Below are 21599 nucleotides of genomic sequence, written 5' to 3'. Positions count from 1 at the left end.
GACCCAATGGAACAAAACAATGTCCAGACCCACACATATACGGTTAGCTGATTCTCAACCAAGCTGTACCAACAATTCAATGTGTAAAGGATGGTTTTTCAATAAATGGTGCGACATCAATCAGCTATCCATACGGAAACAGCAAAAGAATCTCGCCCCTTACCTCGCAACGTATGCTAAAATCAATTCCAGATAAACTGTAGATTGAAAGGTAGAAGCAAAAAGAATAATGCTCTTAGAAGAAAACATGATCTTGCGGTAGGCAAAGACAAAAAAGTACTAACCAATGGGAAAATGCAACGAATTGGATATAAAATTTAAAACTTCTACCTCTCAAATGAAGACATTAAGAGAGGGAAAAGATGAAATTAAAGGAGAAACATATATACACCCAGCAAGATGTGTATCCAGAAAAATTCACGTACCCCCACAAGTAAATCAGGAAACAACAGATCCACAGCACAGAAAAATAGGGCACAAGACTTAAATGGGTATTTCACCAAAGAGAATATCCAGATGGCCAATAACAATATAAAAATATGCTGAACACTACAAGCCATTAGGGAAACAAAAATTAAAACCATAATGAGATACTACTGTAGACCCACCAGAATGGCCCAAACGGAAAATTGACAATATTGATGTTGTTAAGGATGTGGAAAAACTGGAATCTCATACCCTCCTGATGAGAGCATACATTGGCACTGAGTTTCTGCCTGTATCCATGAAAGCTGAACATCTGCAAAAACATAATTTGGGGCATAGGTATACGTATCCCCCAAACATGTGTGCCTACGAGCACCAAGAGACCTGCAAAAGGTTACTCATAGCAGCATTATTCTTAAAAGCCAAAGAGTGGAAAAATCCAAATGTCCATCAGCCACCGAATGGACAGTGTAATATATTTATATAATAGAATATGCTACAGCAACAAAAATTTTTAAAAATCACAACTGTACACAAAAATATGGATAAATCTTATAAACATAATGTTGGAAAAAAATGAAATCAGACTGAGAAGAATGCATAAGCTACTTATTATTCCATTTATATAAAGATAAAATACAGGCAAAAATAGGCAAAATGAATATATGGTTTGAGAAGTCAAGAAGGTGGTCATCTGTGAGAATGAAGGTAGTAGTGATTGGGAGGGGGCTTCTGTGATGCTGGTAGTGATCTGAGTAGTGGTTTCAAAGGCACTTTCCCTTTGCTTTGTGATAATTCACCAAACAATATATTTACAATTCGTGTAAGTTCCTATTTGCATATTATACTTTAGTTTTTTTTAATTAGGCAATTCCATCCATATGCTAATAACTGAAATAACTCCAAGATTTGTGTGTGGTTAAATGGAAAAAACAAACTATTAAGCAGTATGTATGTCAAATTAACATTTTTATAACAATAATGATCAAGGATATATTTTTGTGTATAACAACCTTAATAATCTAATGGTAACATTTATTCAATGCTGACTACTTGCTAAGGTACTATGCTAGGACTTTACATGCATTTTATCATTTATTCTGCTCAAAAACACTATGAAGTAGGTAGTATTATAACTCTTACTTTATGGATGAGAAAACCGAGGTCAGATATAATAAGTAATTTGCCCATAGTCACCCAGTCATAAAGTTGCAAAACTAGGATTATAGGCCACGCTCTCTAGATCAACCTTCATATTCATGAGAAGCTGGCGGCAGTGGTTGTCTCTGAGAAGGGAAGGGGGACGGAGAGGCAGGCTGAGAGAAAGGCTGGCTTATCACAGGACACTCTAGGTACCTTCGGAAGGAGTACATTTGCGTACCTTACCTATTATCAAAAATGTATTAAAAATTTTTTCTGTGATTTATAACCACTAAGCCACACAAAACTGCTTTATCCAGAGGATAAACACAACTCATTGTTTAATTACTTTACCTGATTTAGGATGCAAAGCATCACACTGGGCATTGTACATGTGTACAAATTCTTGGTGCCTTTTAATGAGCTGTTGTTTATTTCCTTGAACAGATAATCCATGCTGTTTTAGCTTTTTCTTTAAATCTCTATCTGAGAGCAAGTTATATACAGTTTTGGGTAGTGGCTTCCTCTTGTGAACAGAGCTGAAAACGGAGAAAAGAGATCACTGAGGTTTACTGTGAATTATCCAACGCTTTTCATGTAAAACAGTAATTTTCCTTCTGACTCAATACGAAGGCGACTGGGAGAATAGCAGAACCATTAAGACAAAAACAGGAAAGAGAAGGAGGATTAAATTTACAAATAAAGTTGACAGTATTTTTCTGACAGTAATGCATCTAAAGTGGCAGTGGGACATTCAGATAGAGGGGCCTAGGTGGCAGCCAAAACTTAGACAAAGTTAGTTTAGGTCTCAGAGAGAGGCCTGGCCTAAAGATGTAGACCTGGCACTCATACAGAAGGCTTGTGGACTAAATGCTATGAGAAATTAGGGTCATACTTATGTGAACTTATTCACTTCTTCACCTATTTAAAGCATGCTTTTCCTAAAATTTGCCCATGGTTTTCACACAAATCTCTATAAAACCAGCTATCTCAGGTGATTAGAGTACAAATGCTATCGCGGGTCAGGCTATGGATTTAAGAATATCATCATATACAGCTTCTTTAAAAAAATTTCTGATGCATAGCCAAAAATGCCCGCTTAGGCCCAAGGCAATCATTTTGCAAAAGCACTAGATGAAATAAAAGAAGACTTGTTGGGATGGTTAGCTTTACCCAACTCATTACACCAATGGAAAAAGAATTCAGAGTTGATGGGTAGGTAGTATTCTTATGGGATCATCTTCAAAAGAACACAACTGAAAACAACAGCAAGAAACACAGCACTGTTTTTTTTTTTTCTCCAACTTCAATTAACTATATTAACAAATATATAAGGCATTAAGAAGTGTACTGGCAAAATCCCCACCTGGCTCTTCACTGTATTTACATAACGAATACAATGATAAGCACTCAGCTACAATTTTAAATATGACAAAGCTCTATCAAATGACTTTCTTATACTCCCTCTAAACACCAATTAAGAAACATTATTTCTTTAAATAGAATATGTAGAAGTCAAGCTACCTAAGGGTATCAATGACTTGAGACAATTATTTAAACAGGAAACCCAGAGTGGATTTTAATCTATTTAGTCTGATTATACCTGGTTCTCTAAGTACATCACCTGGCTCACCACTATGGCAATAAAGTGCTTAATAAAATGTATTCAAGGTAGTCACTACAACTGCAATCATTTTTAGATGAAATATCAAAACTTCAGGTAAAAATTAATAGGAACTTGAAAGTAATAGGTTTATCCAGAAAAACAAGATTTTACAAAAGACTTGCATATAACTAGCTGGCACAAGGCCATGCTGCTCAAACTTGAGTGCATCTCAGAACCACCTGGAGAGCTTATTTAAAATGCAGTTCTCAGTCGCATGGCCACACCACCCACCAATTCTGACTCAGCTCTTTAAGTGGAAACCTAAAATCTCTATTAACAAGGTTCCACGTGGAAATCTAATGCAAATGGTCCAGAGACCACACTGAGAGGGAGAGAGTACAGTTGAATACAGACTGAAAACAACCAAACATTTCTCTATTACCCAACAGTACCATTCCCTGGCTAGGTTATTTCTTTTATGCTCTATCAATATGGTCTAAAAGCCAGAAATAACTATATAACTGCAGAAAGACCTGTAAACCCTCAACAGGTTACATTTTTCTGAAAATTGCTCTTCTTATAATGACAGACAGCCTATTGGACTCTACAACACTGATAAGATTATGGCTAAATAAAATCACAGAAGGTAGCGAGAGCTGAAAAACCTTTTGTAGGAGTTTATACAAGAATACTGTGAGGGATAATTCAGTAAGTCTGTACCTAAAACATTTTTTAAATTTTATTAAGGATAGATGATAAAACTTAGGACTGTGAAATTCTAATGGAAAACTCTACTGTTCACTGGCATTTACAATGAAAAGCACCAGCAGAAATCAACAATTTCTGTCATGAATTTTAAAATACGAAGCCTGATAAATGTTTCCCAAAACATGAAAATGCTACTTTACCTTTCTTCCATGGTTTGGTGAAACAGTAATGCATTTTAGGGTCCTAAGAATCTGAGGACATCAAAAGGAAGAGTATTCTTTGAATCAACTGTGATATGAATCTACATAGAATGGGTTAAGGGCTGTCATCCATATTAAAGAAGTGGCCTGTCGGGGTGTTGTGGAGAAAATTTTTTAAATGTCAGAGATTCTTTTATGTGACCAGACCCCAGGACCAGGATGTAACTAAAGAGAAAGGTGGTTCAATGTCTCCCTAAGTGTATCTCCACAAACACTAGCTTGGCAAGATGAGTTATAAGGACAAAAAGGTTTTAAGGTCAAATAAATTTAGGAATTACTGGATTAAACAAAATCCAACAATTATGTTTGACGAAGGAATTCTCAGAGCCTTCAAGACACTAACTTACACAGTGACTCTTTCCCTAAGAGAGAGAGAAAGAGGGAGTGAATGCAGTGCTTCTAAATTGCGCTACAGAGTAATCAGCAGGATTATGGTATTCCACGGAGCCTGTCTGGAATCACTGCTGGAATTTGAACTTAATTACACACGGAGGAGTACGTCGTTGGATAAACTGACAGAGCGAAGTGTGTTAGAAGAAATACAATGGATGCATCTAGAGAAAGAGCAGTCCAAGCAAGATTATCAGTGCCGATTCCTTACTCTTCAAGGAGAAAATGCCCAGCTTCTGTAGTCCCAACTCACTCTTCAGGAAAAAAACATTTCTAAAGAGAAAGGCAGGTCATTAGATTCTCACGGCTTAAGAGAAATAATCCTCGTGATGATCCAGCTTTATTCTGAATCTCGACTAACTAGGCAACCTAAAAATCTAAATTTTATTCTCGTCAACAAACATACCCACTAGGAGTGAGTACTGGGCACGCAGGACCGCACAGGCATCTGTCGCAGGGACCTGTGGAGGGATGTTGGGGCCTGAAGGCCACTGTGGATACGAGGCAGGGACACAGAGGGAGGTCAGGGAGAGGAGCACAGTCCCCAAGCCCTCCAGCTCCACTTTAACGGAACAGGGCCAATTCTCTCTCTTTTATATGTTATGGTTTACTGTGCGTTTTCACTTGCAAAAAAGGTTCTGCTCGGGGAAAGAAGTTAACTATCAAGCTAAAAACACGACAGTAAGAACTGTCAATTGGTGCCCCCCACTGTAAATTAATAAAGCATCACTGTGCTTTATATGTTAGCTTCTGTAAATTATAACAGCCAGAGTTTGTCCCTTGGAACCTGCATTGACTCCAGACTTACTCATAAAATCTAGTGACACCATTTTAGCTTTACTCACAAAAGAACAGTAAAATAGTCCTGTCTTATCAGCATGGTTTTTGGCACTCTTCCAAGTTCTTCCAAACAGACCAAACGTAAGAGCCAATCATTCTGTTCATTCCCACCTCCCGAATACGATTAATTTCTTCAATTTCCGCCCTCTCCTTTCCAGATCTCGGAATTATCACCTATTCTCTCCCTCTTCCATCCTGTTTCAGAAGAAGGGTTCCTTCTGCATGTCAAGGATAACTGCATTACTGGACTTTTGATCTCTTGTTCTTTATATCATCTGCTCTCTCCCTGGAGATAGTAGAAGGAGGCTAAAGGCTTATATAATTGCTATTTTAAAAAATAAAATCTTCTCTGATCTTGCTCCTTAATCCTTCCCCAAACTACCATCTCATCTCTCCTCTTCCCTTCATCACCAGACTCATCTAATTTGCGGCTTCTGCTTCCTTATTATCTTCATTATCACTGATTCTTTAACACCCTGCAGGTTAACTTTGACTACAATTTGATTCCTAACTTACAAACTTACATGTGTAACAACAGTGGCCTAGTTTAATAAACTATTGTGATTTTGATGTATAAGGGGAGGCAGAATAGTGTGAGTTTAGGTGCAGATACTGGGTTGACAACGTAGTTATCTCACCTGGGTAGCTGGACGGCACACACACACACACACACACACACACTCTCTCTCTCTCTCTCTCTCTCTCTCTCTCTCTCTCTCCATTTCAAACACACCCTTTTGAATCTGCCCCACAGACAAACTATACAACTGCAAGCTTCTACATATGCAATAACAGAGAAAACCACTGCCTTCAAAATGCAAGCCTACTGGTTGCATCCTTCCAGAACAAAAGGGTGTTAAGAGCAGAGAATTTGACTTTCATTCACCAGTGATTCACCAATGCTTTGTAGAATGCCTGGCACACAGTTATGTGCATAATAAGTATTTGTTGAATGAATAAATGATTCCATATTTTCTAAAAAAAAAAAAAAAGACCAAAAAAAAACACCCTTTTGTACCTTTTTTCTTTTTAATTTTTACTGGAGTACAGTTGATTTACAATGTTGTGTTACTTTCAGGTGTCTTTTGTCACTTTTACTGTCATGTGTATATAGTATGTCATATGTATATAGTAATTAACTATTCAGAATTTTTGAAAAAGCTAGATTTTACAAATTTAAACTTCTGAGCTTCCTAAGAACCAAAACCAGATTTGATGTGTTCTATATTCAGAGTCTAACCTTGCTTTCTTGGGCCAAGGGCTTTATGGTAGTTCTAAAATTCTAAGAGAAGAAAACAAGTTTAAAAAGAACTGAATTCTAAATCACTAGTTTCTTGTTAAGTCAAATTTTATTAGCATATAATAAAGTTAATTATATTTGGCAAGGTGGGAGTTGAGGAAAGAACAAGGAGAGAGATGGACAAGGAGAGCCAATGGAGTTGGCTCATATTTTATAAACCATAGGCAGCAACAAGCTAAAGTAGCTCAACGGTTATGCTTAACTTTCTTACCTTCTGAGGCTTTCTTTCTTCTCTTCACGTGATAAACAGCTGTCTAAGTGCTTATTAATGTGATTTTCTGGAATATGAACCCCACAAACAGGACAATCCACTGTATTTTTCAAAAAGAGAAAGAGATTTTATTATTTGTGGAAAGAGCAAAAATAATACAACCCAGCATCTTTCAGCAACTAAGATAAAAAAAAGAATCCAACCTTAACATGCACTTGGAAAAGCAGAAGAGAAAAAGGACACCTCAGGGCAGCAGGAGTAGAATAGACTGCTTACTGGGTAAGGGCTACATTGTGGAAAGTCACATAATTAGAATCCGGGGCCTAGAGGAAGAGACTGTGAAGAAGTTTGGAAATCTGTTCTTTAGAAAATGCTTTAGTTAAATCTTTTCTACCAAGGCGTGACAAAGCTATAAAACTAATATTAAGTTTTCCCATCTCAGGACCCATTCATCTTTAGCACCGAAGCAATCCTAACCACCTGAGTAAGATATACCTGCCACAGGAGGAAGGTGAGGTGAGGGTATGTACAGCTAGGGGCATGTGGGATCTTAGTTCCCTGACCAGGGATTGAACCCAGACCCTCGGCAGTGAGAGCACAGAGTCCTAACCACTGGACCACCAGGGAAGTCCCAGCATTTTTTTTTTTAACTGAAGTAGTTGATTCGCAATGTTGTTAGCTTCTTGTGTACAACAAAGTGATTCACTTATACATATATATAGATACATATATCTATTCTTTTTCATATTCTTCATTATGGTTTATTACAGGATATTGAATATAGTTCCCCATGCTATATAGTAGGACCATGTCATTTATCTATTTTATATATAGCAGCTTGTATCTGCTAATCCCACACTCCTAACTTATCCCCCTCTCACTCTCTTTCCCCTTTGGTAAACATAAGTTTATTTTCTAAGTCTGTGAGTCTGTTTCTGTTTCGTAGATATGTTCATTTGTGTTGTATTTTAGATTTCACATATGTGATATCATATGGTATTTGTCTTTCTCTTTCTGACTTGCTTTGCTTAGTATGATAATCTCTAGGTCTATGCATGTTGCTGCAAATGGTATTATTTCATTCTTTTCTATTGCTGAGTAATATTCCATTGTATATATGCACCACATCTTCTTTATCCATTCATCTGTCAATGAACATTTAGGCTGTTTCAAAGTCTTGGCTATTGTAAATAGTGCTGCTGTGAACATAGGGGTGCATGTATCTTTTCGAATTATAGTTTTGTCTGGATATATGCCCAGGAGTGGGATTGTTGGATCATATGGTAACCCTATTTTTAGCTATTAAAGGAACCTCCATACTGTTTTCCTCAGTGGCTGCACCAATTTACATTTCTACCAACAATGTAGCAGTGTTCCCTCTTCTCCACACCCCCTCCAGCATTTGTTATTGTAGACTTTTTGATGGCCATCTGACCAGTGTGAGGTGGTACCTCATTGTAGTTCTGATTTGCATTTCACTACTAATTAGCAATGTTGAGCATCTTTTCATGTGCCTGTTGGCCATCTGTATGTCTTCTTTGGAGAAATGTCTGTTTAGGTCTTCTGTCCATTTTTTTTTTTTTTTTTTTTTTGGCGGTACGGGGGCCTCTCACCGTTGCGGCCTCTCCCGTTGCGGAGCACAGGCTCCGGATGCGCAGGCTCAGCGGCCACGGCCCACGGGCCCAGCCGCTCCACGGCACGTGGGATCCTCCCGGACCGGGGCACGAACCCGCGTCCCCTGCATCGGCAGGCGGACCCTCAACCACTGCGCCACCAGGGAAGCCCCTTCTGTCCATTTTTTGATTGGGTTTTGTTTTTTCATTATTGAGCTGCATGAGCTGTTTGTATACTTTGAAATTAAGCCCTTGTCAGTCACATCATTTGCAAAAATTTTCTCCCATTCCATAGGTTGTCTTTTTGCTTTGTTTATGGTTTCCTTTGCTGTACAAAAGCTTTTAGGTTTGATTAAGCCCCATTTGTTTATTTTTGCTTTTATTTTATTTTATTTTGGGCCGCACCAGGCAGCTTGTGGGATCTTAGCTCCCCGACCAGGGATTGAACCCAGGCCCTCAGCAGTGGAAGCTCTGTGTCCTAACAATTGGACTGCCAGGAAGTTCCCCTATTTTTGTTTTTATTTCTATTGCCTTGGGAGACTAACCTAAGAAAACACTGGTATGATTTATGTCAGAGAATGTTTTGCCTATGTTCTCTTCTAAAAGTTTTGTGGTGTCATGTCTTATATTTAAATCTTTAAGCCATTTTGAATTTATTTTTGTGTATGGTGTGAGAGTGTGTTCTAACTTCATTGATTTACATGCAGCTGTCTAGCTTTCCCAACACCACTTGCTGAAGACACTGTCTTTTCTCCATTTTATATTCCTGTTTCCTTTGTTGACGATTAATTGAGACTGTCAGCATTTTTAAGCAATAAACCATTTTTTAATCAAGGTGTGTATATTGTTTTTGTAGACATAATGCTATGGCACACTTAACAGACTACAGTATAGTGTAAATATAACTTTTATATGTACTGGGAAACAAAAAAATTCATGACTCACTTTATTGTGATATTTGCTTTACTGCAGTGGTTTGGAACCAAACCCGCAATTTCTTTGAGGTATGCCTATACAAGTGTAGTGTTAAAAAGTGGAAACACAATCATTCTGAAACTGTTTGATGGAGTTAAGGGACCTGTGGAGGTATCTCAGGGCCTAGAGGCCACCGTGGCTAACAGGCAGGGATGCAGGGGGAGCTCACGTGGAGGAGCACAATCCCCAGACCTTCCACATCCACTTTAATGGAGCAAGGCCAATTTTATCCACTTTGTATGTTATGGTTCACTGCAAGATTTCGCTTGGAAAAAAGGTTTTGCTACAGGGAAAATGTTATCAACTTAAAAACATATAATAAGAAGTGGCAATTAATTTAAAAAATTGAAAGAGATAAGATATCCTAGGAAATGTAAGTAAAAAATCCACATAGCCATATGAAATTTAAACACTTGAGTACTAAGAAACTAATTTCAACCTAAGTTTAATAACCACTAATAGCCCTGCACTGAGTGTGGTATGGGCGTACCAAAAATAACTAAGACAGAGTTTCTACCTAAAAGGTGCTCTGAACTTCACTGGCAAGAAGATATAGAAACAAGAGAATAAACAAGCTGACCTAGTCATCAAAAGTTAAGCCAACTATACACAAAACAGTCCAGAAAAGAAGTGCTGTAATACTTTAGTAATGTGAGAAACCAATACTATGTAACATAACCAAAGAATGGTTAGACCTGGATAGAGTCTGGAAAGGTGGAACAGGGTTGGCAGACATTTGTAGCAAAGGGGCAGGTAGTAAAGATTTTAGGCTTTGGGGGCCAGATGGTCTCTGTCACAGCCAATAAACCATGGCAGGTAGCATGAAAGCAGCCATAGACAACAGGTAAACAAATGGACATGGCTGTGTTCCAGTGAAGCCTTGTTTACAAAAACGGGCAACAAGCCAAATCTGGCCTGCAGGTTGTACTTTTCCAATGCCCAAGTGTTTTCAAGGAATAGTGGGGAGATCAGCTTGGCTATGGCAGAAGGATTTTGAGAGGGAGAGGTGAGAAATAAGGTCAGACAGCTAGGGGAGTGGTCAAACTGTCTAAGGCTATAAATGCCACTGAGAACAGCTTGGAAGTGTTCAAGTGCTGATATCTTAAGATAAAATGAGCTCTTTAAGGTTAAACTGGAACCGATATAAAGGATGAGGGGGGAATGAAAAGCTGAAAAACAGAAAGGTACGCCATACGTGAAGTATGAACTAATTAAAACGGTTTCACTTTTCCAGCCGTCAGCCTGAATTCCTATTCTTTGAGGCAGAAAGAGAACACATCTGGAAGCACTGCCTACATCCATCTCCGAGGCTGTTACAAGATGAAAGCGGGTCTGCCCTTTCCCATTCCTTCCCCCTCAAAAATGCTGCTTATATATTATGTCATGTGGGATGAGAAGATTTCTCTTAAGTAAGAAAACAAACATGTGAAAATAATTTCTTACCTTTAGTAACTTCTTTCAAGGCCGATGTAGAGGGTGTCTCAGGAACACTAGCCTCTGAGAAACCTGGAGCTGACTTTTCTACGGAAGGCGTCCCTCTGGTCTTTGCAGAAGAGGTCAGCTCTTTTTGAGGGCTGAATTTGCTTTCATTCTCTTTTATCAACAACTCTGACACAGAACCACCAGCTTCTCTAATCAAGAAGTTCTCCATTAACCTGCTTCCTTGCTTTAATGAATGTCTGAAGGCTACAGAAGTGTGCATTTTGGCAGCAAGTTTCTTTGAAGAGGAAGAAGCAGAAGAGATGGGTGGTGACTCTAAGGCAAACTGCAACAGATGATTCCTTGAAGCACAGAAAACATAACAGTTAATTAAGACCTCAACTTCTGTATACATAATAATCTAACTGACATAAGCTGTGTTCTCAACACTTGTTTCTACGAAATATAGAACTTACTCTATAATGACAACAAAACCAGTGTTTCTTCTAGACTAAAATACAAAGCAATAAATCTGATTTTAAAAGCAGTTCATCTGTCTATAAAAAATAATGGGAGGACTTCAGATTCTGGTCACAAGAATAGATAGCTCATATGAGACTTACTCTCCAACCATAAATAATTTTAAATCTAAACAGAACATATAAAACTGTCTGTAAGCATGGACTATAGTCAACATGGGTGGAAGGAACAGAGATTAGAGCTCTGGGCAAAGATCACTAGGACTGGAGGGACAGGGTGCTGGGCAGGGAGTAGCCACAGAATACCCTAAAAGTATGCTGAGAAATGCTCATCAATTCCTGATCATCTTCAGGGCTGGAGAAGCATAAGACGAAGCCATAGGAGGCCTGGCAGGAAGCAGATGCCGGGAAGCTGATATTCTAAAGGTCAATGCTGGAAAGTTGTTAGAGTTTGAGCCCAGCCAAAGCTGAGAGATTTTGGTAAAGATCCTAGACGTTCAGCTGAAACCCCACAAAGGCCACAGAAGGACCACACTCTAGAAATAGAAACAAAAGTGAAATAGACCAAATCTAACAAAAAACTAATCCAAACCTTGACAGAATGAAAGTGAAGAGCTAGTAATTTAACTGCATGTCAGAACAAAATTCAACATTTTTCAAAGGAAGGTAATTCACAGCCTCTATAACATTACATCCACGTTCAACAAACATTTAAAAATTACTAGACATGCAGAGAAATTAGCCACTATCAAGAGATAAAATAGTCATTAGAAGCAGATCCAGGTGATCCGAATGGCATTAGAAGAACTTCAAAAGAACTATGATGAATATGTTAAAGAAAAAAGAAGAAAATAATAGACAAATGAATTTTTAAAATTGTATGCTGTAAGAGGGAATTAAAATCCATCCCAAAAAAGGATAAAACAAAGAAAATGAAACCTAGGCACATGATAATCAAACTGCTGAAAAATAAAAGAATAGAGAAAACCTTGTAAACAACCAGAGAAAAATAAGACACACTACCTACTACCTCTAGGCACAATTCCCCAACCTTGGTACTATTGACACTGTGAGTCAAATAATATTTTGTTGTAAGAGACTGTTCTGTGCCTTGTAGGAATGTCAATAGCATAACACCCCTGCCCCAGGTTGGTACAACCAAAACAAACAGATATCACCAAATATCCCCTGGGGGAAGAGGTAAAGAGAAAGCAAAATCACTCTCAGTTAAGAACCTAGGCTCTAAGGAAATAACAGTAAGAAATATCAGTGACTTATCCACAAAATCTATGGAAGCAAGAAGATAACAGAATGACATCTTGAAAGTACAGGAGGGCTTCCCTGGTGGCACAGTGGTTAAGAATCTGCCTGCCAATGCAGGGGACACCGGTTCAAGCCCTGGTCCAGGAAGATCCCACATGCCGCGGAGCAACTACACCCGTGCGTCACAACTACTGAGCCTGCGCTACAACTACTGAGCCTGCACTCTAGAGCCCACAAGCCACAACTACTGAGCCCACATGCCACAACTGCTGAAGCCTGTGTGCCTAGAGCCTGTGCTCTGCAACAAGAGAAGCCACCGCAATGAGAAGCCCGCGCACCACAACAAAAAGTAGCCCCCACTCGCCACAACTAGAGGAAGCCCGCGTGCAGCAACAAAGACCCAATGCAGCCAAAAATAAATAAATAAATTTATTTATTTAAAAATTTATTTTAAAAAAAGTACAGGAAAAAAAAACACAGATGAATTCTATTCCCATTGAAAATATTCTTCCAAAATGAAAGCAAAATACATTCTCAAGCAAACAAAAGCTAAGAGAATTCCTCACTGAGAGACAAGAATTACTACAAGAACTGTTCTTCAGCTTAAGGAAAATAATCGTAGATGGAAGCACAAAAAAATGTCAGCAAGGCTCGAGAAAAGGTAAATATGTGGTTAAATTCAAGAGTATTGACTTTTAAAAAGCACTAGCAATGGCTTGTGGAATTCATAACATACATGGAAGTAAAATAACTCTAACATAGCAAAAAAGAGGCATTAAGATAATGCAAAAATATTATAAAATTCCTGCATTGTTCAGGACATGATAAAAGTACTAACTTATGGTTAGTACTATAATACGTTAAGGATGTATTTTGTAATTTGTTCAGTAAAGACTAAAAAGAGCAACACTAAGAAGTATAACGCAAAAACTTGAGATAAAATAATAAAAATAGTCAAAAAAAGGACAGGAAAGGAATAATTTTTTTAAAAAGAACAAATGGGCAAAGAGAAAACAGAGAGCGAGGTGGTAAACTGTAATCAATTAAATGTAATGGATACAGACTCCAGTTAAAACACAAAGCTTATCAGACTGGATTAAAATATAAGATGCAACTATATACTATTTAAAAGAAAACACTTTAAATATAAAGACCCAGGAAGGTTGGGAAAAAAAGGACGGGAAAAGATGTACCACGCAAACACTAACCAAAAGAAAACTGATGTGGCAATACAGTGAGTCTTTTTAATAAATGGGGCTGGAGCAAATGAATATCTGCTGAGAAAAAAATGAATCCTGACGCTTACCTCCATCACACCTAAAAATTAACTTGAATAGGTTCATAGGCCTACCTATAAAAGCTAAAACCACAATTCTATGAAAACATCTTTATGACCTGAGGTAGGCAAAGATTTCTTAGGCAGGATCAAAAAAAAAGTTATAATCATTTTATTAAAAAGAGAAAGAGACACAGAAAGAGAGAGAGAAAGAAAAAGAGAGAGACAACAGACTGGACTTCAAAATTAAAATGTCTGTTCATCAAATGACACCCTTAGAAAATGAAAAGGCAAGCTACAGACAGGAAGGAAAATATATTTGACCAAAATAAAGAACCACTAATTGATAAGAAAGAGACAAACAATGCAATTTTTAAAAATTGGGTAAGAAACCAGGACACTTCACCAAAGATAAAAAGAAGAGTCAATAAGCACATGAAAAGGTACACTAGTCATCAGGAAATGTAAATTAAACCACCATGAGTTACCACTTCACACCCAATAGAATGCTTACAACTAAAAGGACTAACAGTACCAAATATTAACCAGGATGTGGAGCAACTGAAATTCACTGTGGTCCAAACAAACTGGAAAACTGTTTGCCAATTCCTTATAAAGTTCAATATACATCTGCCCTATAAGCCTGCAATTCCATTCCTGGATATATACCCAAAAGAATGAAAATAGATGCCTACACAAAGACTGCACACAAATGTTCACAGGAGCTTTTACAATACTAGCCATAAATTGGAAACAATTCAAATTCATCAATAGAGGTATAGATAAGCATATTGTGCGTATTCATACAATGGATACTATTCAGCACTAAAAAAGAAAATACCGACACAAGCAATAACATAGGCAAATAACAGAAATAGTATGTGAAGCAAAAGAAAAGAATAAACATATACTATATGATTCCACTTACATGAAGCTTAAGAACAATCTATGATGATAGAAACCCAAATGGTCTATGGGTGTGGGACTGACTAGAAGCAGAATAAAGAAGCCATGGTATGGAAATGTTTCATATCTTGACTATGATGGTAATGACACAGATGTATGATTATCAGAATTCAATGATCAAAATTCAAACTTACTGTACGTATTTCATTATATGTAAATTTTACCACAGTTTTAAAAAAATCAAGAAATAGAAAGAATAAAAACAATAACAATATTTTTTTTAAATCTCACTGATATACTTTTGAAAAAGGCTACAACTAGAAAGACCAGGAATAGCAACTGTTGGTGAGGCTATGGAGCAACTGGAACTCTCATACTTCACAGTAGAAATGTAATTGCTTTAACCATTTGGAAACTAGCTTTAAAGATACCAGCAAATAAATGAATGCCTACTCTCTGACCTAGCAACTACACTTCACTTCTAGATATATGCCAAAAGACATACATGCCAAAAGATATGTACCAGAATGTTCACAGCAGTAGTATTCATAATAGACAAAAACCAGAAACAGCCCAAATGTCTATCAATATGGAAACAGGGAAAAAATAATCCATATACTATCATTTGAAATCAAAAGATCCAGAAAAAGACCAAATGCTTACCACAACGACATATTTTTTTATCGAATTTCCCTTTCTCTGTTGGCCTGACGTCAATAAAACTACTCTATTAACACTCATACCACCTCGAGGTTAGTTACTTCGCTGGGCAGGAAATAATACAAAAAGAAAAAAGCAGTAAATATCTTATTCTGCTTTACAGTTTTACAGAAATCCACAAAAACTCTATTTACAACAAGATATCCTGCTTTATATCATATTTAATTGCCAGTCATAATCTGAATGCTTTGATCCTTTCAAATATGTCCTTAGACTAATAGGAATATCTACTATTTTCAACATTATTATTAAATATTTTTAAATGAATAATCAGGGTTGAGAGAGGGTGAGTAGATGTGTAGAAGCTCAAGAACGTCCATAAGCTGATAAATGTTTAGGGCAGGTGATGTGTACCTGAGGGTCATTATACCATGTTCTCTATTTTTATATATATTTGAACTTTTACACAATAAAAAGTTTTTAAGTGAATGAATAAAAGCTACAGTGGGAGAAAGGTTAAAAAAATTCAGGATCTTCATCTTTGCAAGGAAAGAGAAATAAAGTAAAAGTAGAGAACCACAATCATTAAGTCTCTTTTCCTTCTAGGATGTGGATTTGGTACAAAGAAGGTTCTAAGAAAAGCTTTCATCTCATTATGACAAAGTAAAAGACACACTCTCCAACTAATGGATAAAACTGTCACTGATAAATCACTTCCATGCTGCTACACAAGTATACCTTTTCAGCTAAGTGTCTACCCTAGAGATAACTCCTTTTTGCTTTTATTCACAATTCAGATGAATTTTAGTCTTCCAATTTGATCTCTTACTTCAACACATGCCAATAAAGAACGTGGCAGACAGTTGCACCACTGCAATAATAAAATTATGTCCCATGCTAAAATTAAAATTCATTAACTTCTTCAGCTGCCTGCTAATCTCAGCAGTGGAAATATAATAGAGAACAAAATAGTTTCTGTCCTCATGAAGTTTACACTATAGTAAGGGAAGAGAGAATAGACACCCACAACATATGTGAAAATTACTATGAAAAAAAAGGAAGCCGATGAAGCCATGAATTAGGAGAGGATAAGCTTGATACTCTTTACAGGATGGTCACAGAAGACTTCACTGAGAAGATGCCTATGAAAAACACAGCCCAAGAAAGTAGAGGATTAAACTGTGTGGACATCTAGGGAAACACTTTCACTCAGAAATAACAGTAAGCACAGAGTCTCTAAGGTCAGAGTGTGATTAACATGTCTGAGAAACAGGGAGAAGGCCAGTGTGACTGGAGCTAATTGACCTGGGGGAGAGAAGCAGGCAAGGAAGTCAGGGAGCCTACTCTGTAGGGCCCAGAGGACTGCCATCGAGATGACTTGGGGTTCTGCTCCAAATGAGATAGGAAACCACATCTGAACGACATGCAGCATGACCTACTTTTTATTTTCAAGGATCGGTTTGGTTGCTGCCCTCAGAAGGACTATAAGAGGAGTCCTTACAAGAGAAGCCACCACAGTAAGAAGCCCGCGTACCATAACGAAGAGTAGCCCCTGCTCACTGCAAGTAGAGAAAGCCCGCGCACAACAACGAAGACCCAACGCAGCCAAAAATAAATAAATAAACTAATAAATTCATTTAAAAAAAAAAAGAATGATGTTCCACTTGGACAACAATATTCTAAATAAATTTTGTTCAATACAACAGTTTCTTAGGAACATTATTTTAAATAAAAAGCAGAGGTAAGAAGACCACTAAGAATTAATCACCGTATCTGGGCTGACGCTGGCTTGAACAGGATAGTATTGGCATGGTGAGGGAAAGTTGTCAGATTCTGGAAGGAGAGCAGAGATAGAACCAATGGGATTTACTGACGGAATGACAGACTAAGTGTGAAAGAAAGGGGTCAAGGATGACCCCAAGGTTTTTTGGCCTTGAGGGAGAGAGGCGGGAGCTGCCATTTGCTGAGATGAGGGAGACTGTGGGAGCAGCAGATTGGGAGTGGGGCCTCGGGGGCAGCAGAGGGAATCAGTTTAGTTCTGGTTTTAAGAGGTCCAAGCAGAGGTGTGAGATAAGCAGTTGGATATGTGATGCTGATGTCCTGGAGAGAGATCTAGCTGATACATAAATCTGGAAACCATGAACGTACAACTGGTATTTAAAACCATGAGACTGTTTACGGCAATTCACATACCTTAAAAATGAGCTGTGTGAAAATATTAATGCCAAAATTGATACTCAGATTGAATTGCTAATTTTTCCTTCACTTTCCATCACTCCTATATATTAAAGTGAGTTGGCATTATAACGCCTAACAGCATTCCTCACAGACATTCACATTGGATGAATTATGGACTTTCAGAATAACTGTGACAATAAAATACAGGAAAATCTTGCCCACTTGTTAACTATACAATAACTTTACCTCCTCAGAATGTGGCTAAGAATCATAAGTGAAAACAGGCCTCTGGGTAGACATGGGCAGTCATAAAATCCATGCAATCAAGTCCATGGACTTTGGCAACTAGTAAATGTCCCTGCAAATATTTGTTCTAATCCGGAACACGCAAACGGCAGTCTAGCACCATTTGGTCAAACAGGCAGAGGCCCACCAAAGCACAAGGTCTCATTAGCTCCTTAGGGCACGCACATATGTATAACAGGGCAACACAATATAAATAGATAAAATATATAGATAGTAATGATAGGGACCTTTTCTTAGGTTCCTTTGTTCCAGATACAGTACTATGCTATATATCTTTTAATATATCTCTTCATTTCTAATCCTTACAATTCCTCAAAGTGTCAACAATATTATTCCATTTCTCAGATGTGGAATAGAAGCCGAAAAGAATTAATATCTTGATCACACTCATATCAAAACTAGTAGGGTCAAGACTGGAACCTAATTCTGCCTGAACCCAAACCCAGTATGCTTTAAATAAACTATACCATAAGGAAAGGTGAAATTATACTCTACATACTCTTGTGAGATGCTAAGGGAATTATCCATTATCATCTGTTTAAATTTATTTATTTATTTATTTATTCATTCATTCATTTATTTATTGGCTGCATTGGGTCTTCATTGCTGCACACGGGCTTTCTCTAGTTGTGGCGAGAGGAGGCTACTCTTTGTTGTGGTGCACAGACTTCTCATTTCAGTGGCTCCTCCTGTTGCGGAACACGGGCTCCAGGCACATGGGCTTCAGTAGTTGTGGCACGTGGGCTCAGTAGTTGTGGCTCGCGGGCTCTAGAGCACAGGCTCAGTAGTTGCGGCGCACGGGCTTAGTTGCTCCGCAGCATGTGGGATCTTCCTGGACCAGGGCTCGAACCCACGTCCCCTGCACTGGATTCTTAACCACTGTGCCACCAGGGATGTCCCTGTTTAAATTTTTAAACTTGGAATAAGTACCTGGAGAAAAATTCATACCTTGATGGTGGATAAACCAAAGCAATAAATAATGCTCTATAGTCTCAATTTGTAAAAAAATATAATATACATGCAAAGCAATAAATAATGCTCTATACTCTCAATTTGTAAAAAATATATATATAATATACATGTAGACTGGCTGCTATGCAAAAATACAAAATCAACATTTTCTTGCTTAGGTCAAGAATGATGCTCCAGGGACTTCCTTGGTGGCACAGTGGTCAAGGATCTGCCTGCCAATGCAGGGACATGGGTTCGAGCCCTGGTCCGGGAAGATCCAACATGCCACGGAGCAACTAAGCCCATGCACCACAACTACCGAGACTGTGCTCTAGAGCCCGCACCACACACCTAGAGCCCACACTCTGCAACAAGAGAAGCCACCACAGTAAGAAGCCCGCGTACCATAACGAAGAGTAGCCCCTGCTCACTGCAAGTAGAGAAAGCCTGTGCACAACAACGAAGACCCAACGCAGCCAAAAATAAATAAATAAGTTCATTTAAAAAAAAAAAAGAATGATGTTCCACTTGGACAACAATATTCTAAATAAATTTTGTTCAATACAACAGTTTCTTAAGAACATTATTTTAAATAAAAATGAGTCAAGGGAAAAAACAAAACACTTGTTTCCTGAAAATAAAAGGCAAACGTTAGAAGAAAATGTAAGATCCACAAGACAGCCTTGTGCCTGAAAACCTCTGGAATTATTTCCAATACTCTTTTGTTATTCAGTTTGGAATATTAAATTTTTAAAAATCATAATATCATAAAATGGCAATGACAGATGGGAAGTACAGGAAGAAATAAAATCAACAAACAATATAAATAACTTACGTTTTACTCATAAAATTAAACTTCCTCCCTCACCGATCTTAAACCAAATTTCGAACAAGTAATGAAACCGATTACGTTGAATTTCATTCCTACTAATTTTGCAAATGAAGTACCACAGTACTTTAGATATGACAAATGTCCAAGAAATGTTCCCCATAAAGCAATTCCAAGAAGGCAAACAGAGGGAGAAACAAATGATAAAATCTGTCCCAAATCTACAAAGACTGTTTCCTACCCCACCACACCCACTACAAAGAATATTTAAATAGCCTATTTCTTTGGGGAGGGAGGAGAGGAGGAGAGAGCGCAATCATTCCAAGGCCTCCCTTTAAGTTACCAAAGGGTCTATGAACCCAAAGATGCTGATCATTTATCTTCAACAAACAGATGCAGTTCTTCGTAACAGTCCCTTTTTCCTAGCAGGGAGGCTGGTATGCTTTCGATACCAGCTGAGGAGAACATAAGCCATGAGATACAATTTTACAGCCTCAGAGAAGAGCAAACAGCCGATCGATTCCTTTCTAAATACATGTCTCCATCTTTTCTTATCAACTTCAATATCTAACTGGTGAAGGACTTTAGAATAAGAAAAGCAATCACTTTAATTATGAGCACCAGAGAATCTCAGAGTGTCTTCATCTAGGAAAGTATACCACCTTCTTATGACTCTGCCTAGGGAAATAACCAACTAGCTGATTTCTAAAATGCCCTACTAGGTGAGTTCAGAGTACTAAATCTGATCATCTTTAGTACGCAAACCAATGAAAAAATGTGCAATTCTACTGGAAGAAATCTCTTTACATTTTTAGAAGTAATGTAATGAACCTCCAAGAATGTCCTAACAAGCTTGGAATTCATGTACTTAAGTATGTGGGCACCTAACCGTTAACTAAACACAATATGTTCCTAATAAAAACTCCTGCTTGGCTTGCATGATTAAAACTAAAAATAATTCAAGATATTGTCTGATAAAACATGCCTTTTTAAATCCCTCTGGGTGGGCTTCCCTGGTGGCGCAGTGGTTGAGAGTCCGCCTGCCGATGCAGGGGACACGGGTTCGTGCCCCGGTCCAGGAAGATCCCACATGCCGCGGAGCGGCTGGGTCCGTGAGCCATGGCTGCTGAGCCTGCGTGTCTGGAGCCTGTGCTCCGCAACGGGAGAGGCCACAACAGTGAGAGGCCCCCGTACCGCAAAAAAATAAATAAATAAAAAATAAATAAATAAAATAAATCCCTCTGGGTGAGCACTGACTATCACCATCATATATCTGACAGTTAAGAAGTAAAGTTACACTTTATAAAGCACCAGCAATTACACATTTCATGTTACATATCATTTTACACATGCTGAGCAAATTGGATTAAGAATTAATGGATTAATATATGACACAGAAACCATTATACATATATGTGTGTACACATACACATGCATATGCTACCCAGCTCTGTCCACTGAGAGGGTTTAGAAGCAATGACACCCCAGTGACAATGAGCATACCCAGCTCCAGATCCTGATTTCTAAATGCCATTCTCCAATAAAAGGAACCAGGGCTCCTTGGGGGAATGGTTGATTCTAATGGTGGGGCAGGGAAAATAAAAGATAAAGCTGAAGTATTTCTGAAATACTCAAAAGTAAGTGCCCAAATCTACATTTTAACTCTTGTTTTCCTTAACAGGAGACTTTCTGTTAGGTAAAGGAAGAAAATCCTATTATGATTAGATTGTCCATATGTGATTAATGACTGTTGTTGCATCCCTTCTTTTACCCCCAAATATTCAGCCCTGCATTCCCTAATCCCGAAAAGTGCACAGAGTAAAGGGGCGGACACATATAAAAGGCAAAAGCAGTTAGGGATTA

General features: G+C 38.1%; 1 protein-coding gene across 5 annotated transcripts in view; it reads right to left on the bottom strand.

The window, feature by feature from the left end:
• Window positions 1-21599, bottom strand: part of RAD18 (RAD18 E3 ubiquitin protein ligase) — a 107188-nt gene that overhangs the window by 62017 nt on the left and 23572 nt on the right. For 2 of the 5 annotated variants that reach the window (XM_081245042.1, XM_081245043.1), the window contains exons 5-8: window positions 20722-20883; window positions 10913-11250; window positions 6882-6981; window positions 1921-2105 (exon numbers count right to left, since the gene is read on the bottom strand). In XM_081245042.1, coding sequence (XP_081101168.1) covers window positions 1921-2105; window positions 6882-6981; window positions 10913-11250; window positions 20722-20883 — 785 coding nt within the window. Of the gene's footprint in view, window positions 1-1920; window positions 2106-6881; window positions 6982-10912; window positions 11251-15475; window positions 15528-19742; window positions 20286-20721; window positions 20884-21599 lie in introns of those variants that run through there. The other 3 variants (XM_081245045.1, XM_081245046.1, XM_081245044.1) reach the window with 3 other exon arrangements.

This window comes from Mesoplodon bidens, assembly GCF_964165515.1.
Source record: "Mesoplodon bidens genome assembly, chromosome: 10".
NCBI classification, from domain to species: domain Eukaryota; kingdom Metazoa; phylum Chordata; class Mammalia; order Artiodactyla; family Ziphiidae; genus Mesoplodon; species Mesoplodon bidens.
Note: the sequence above shows the minus strand (reverse complement) of the source record. Positions and strands in the feature narration are given on the sequence as shown.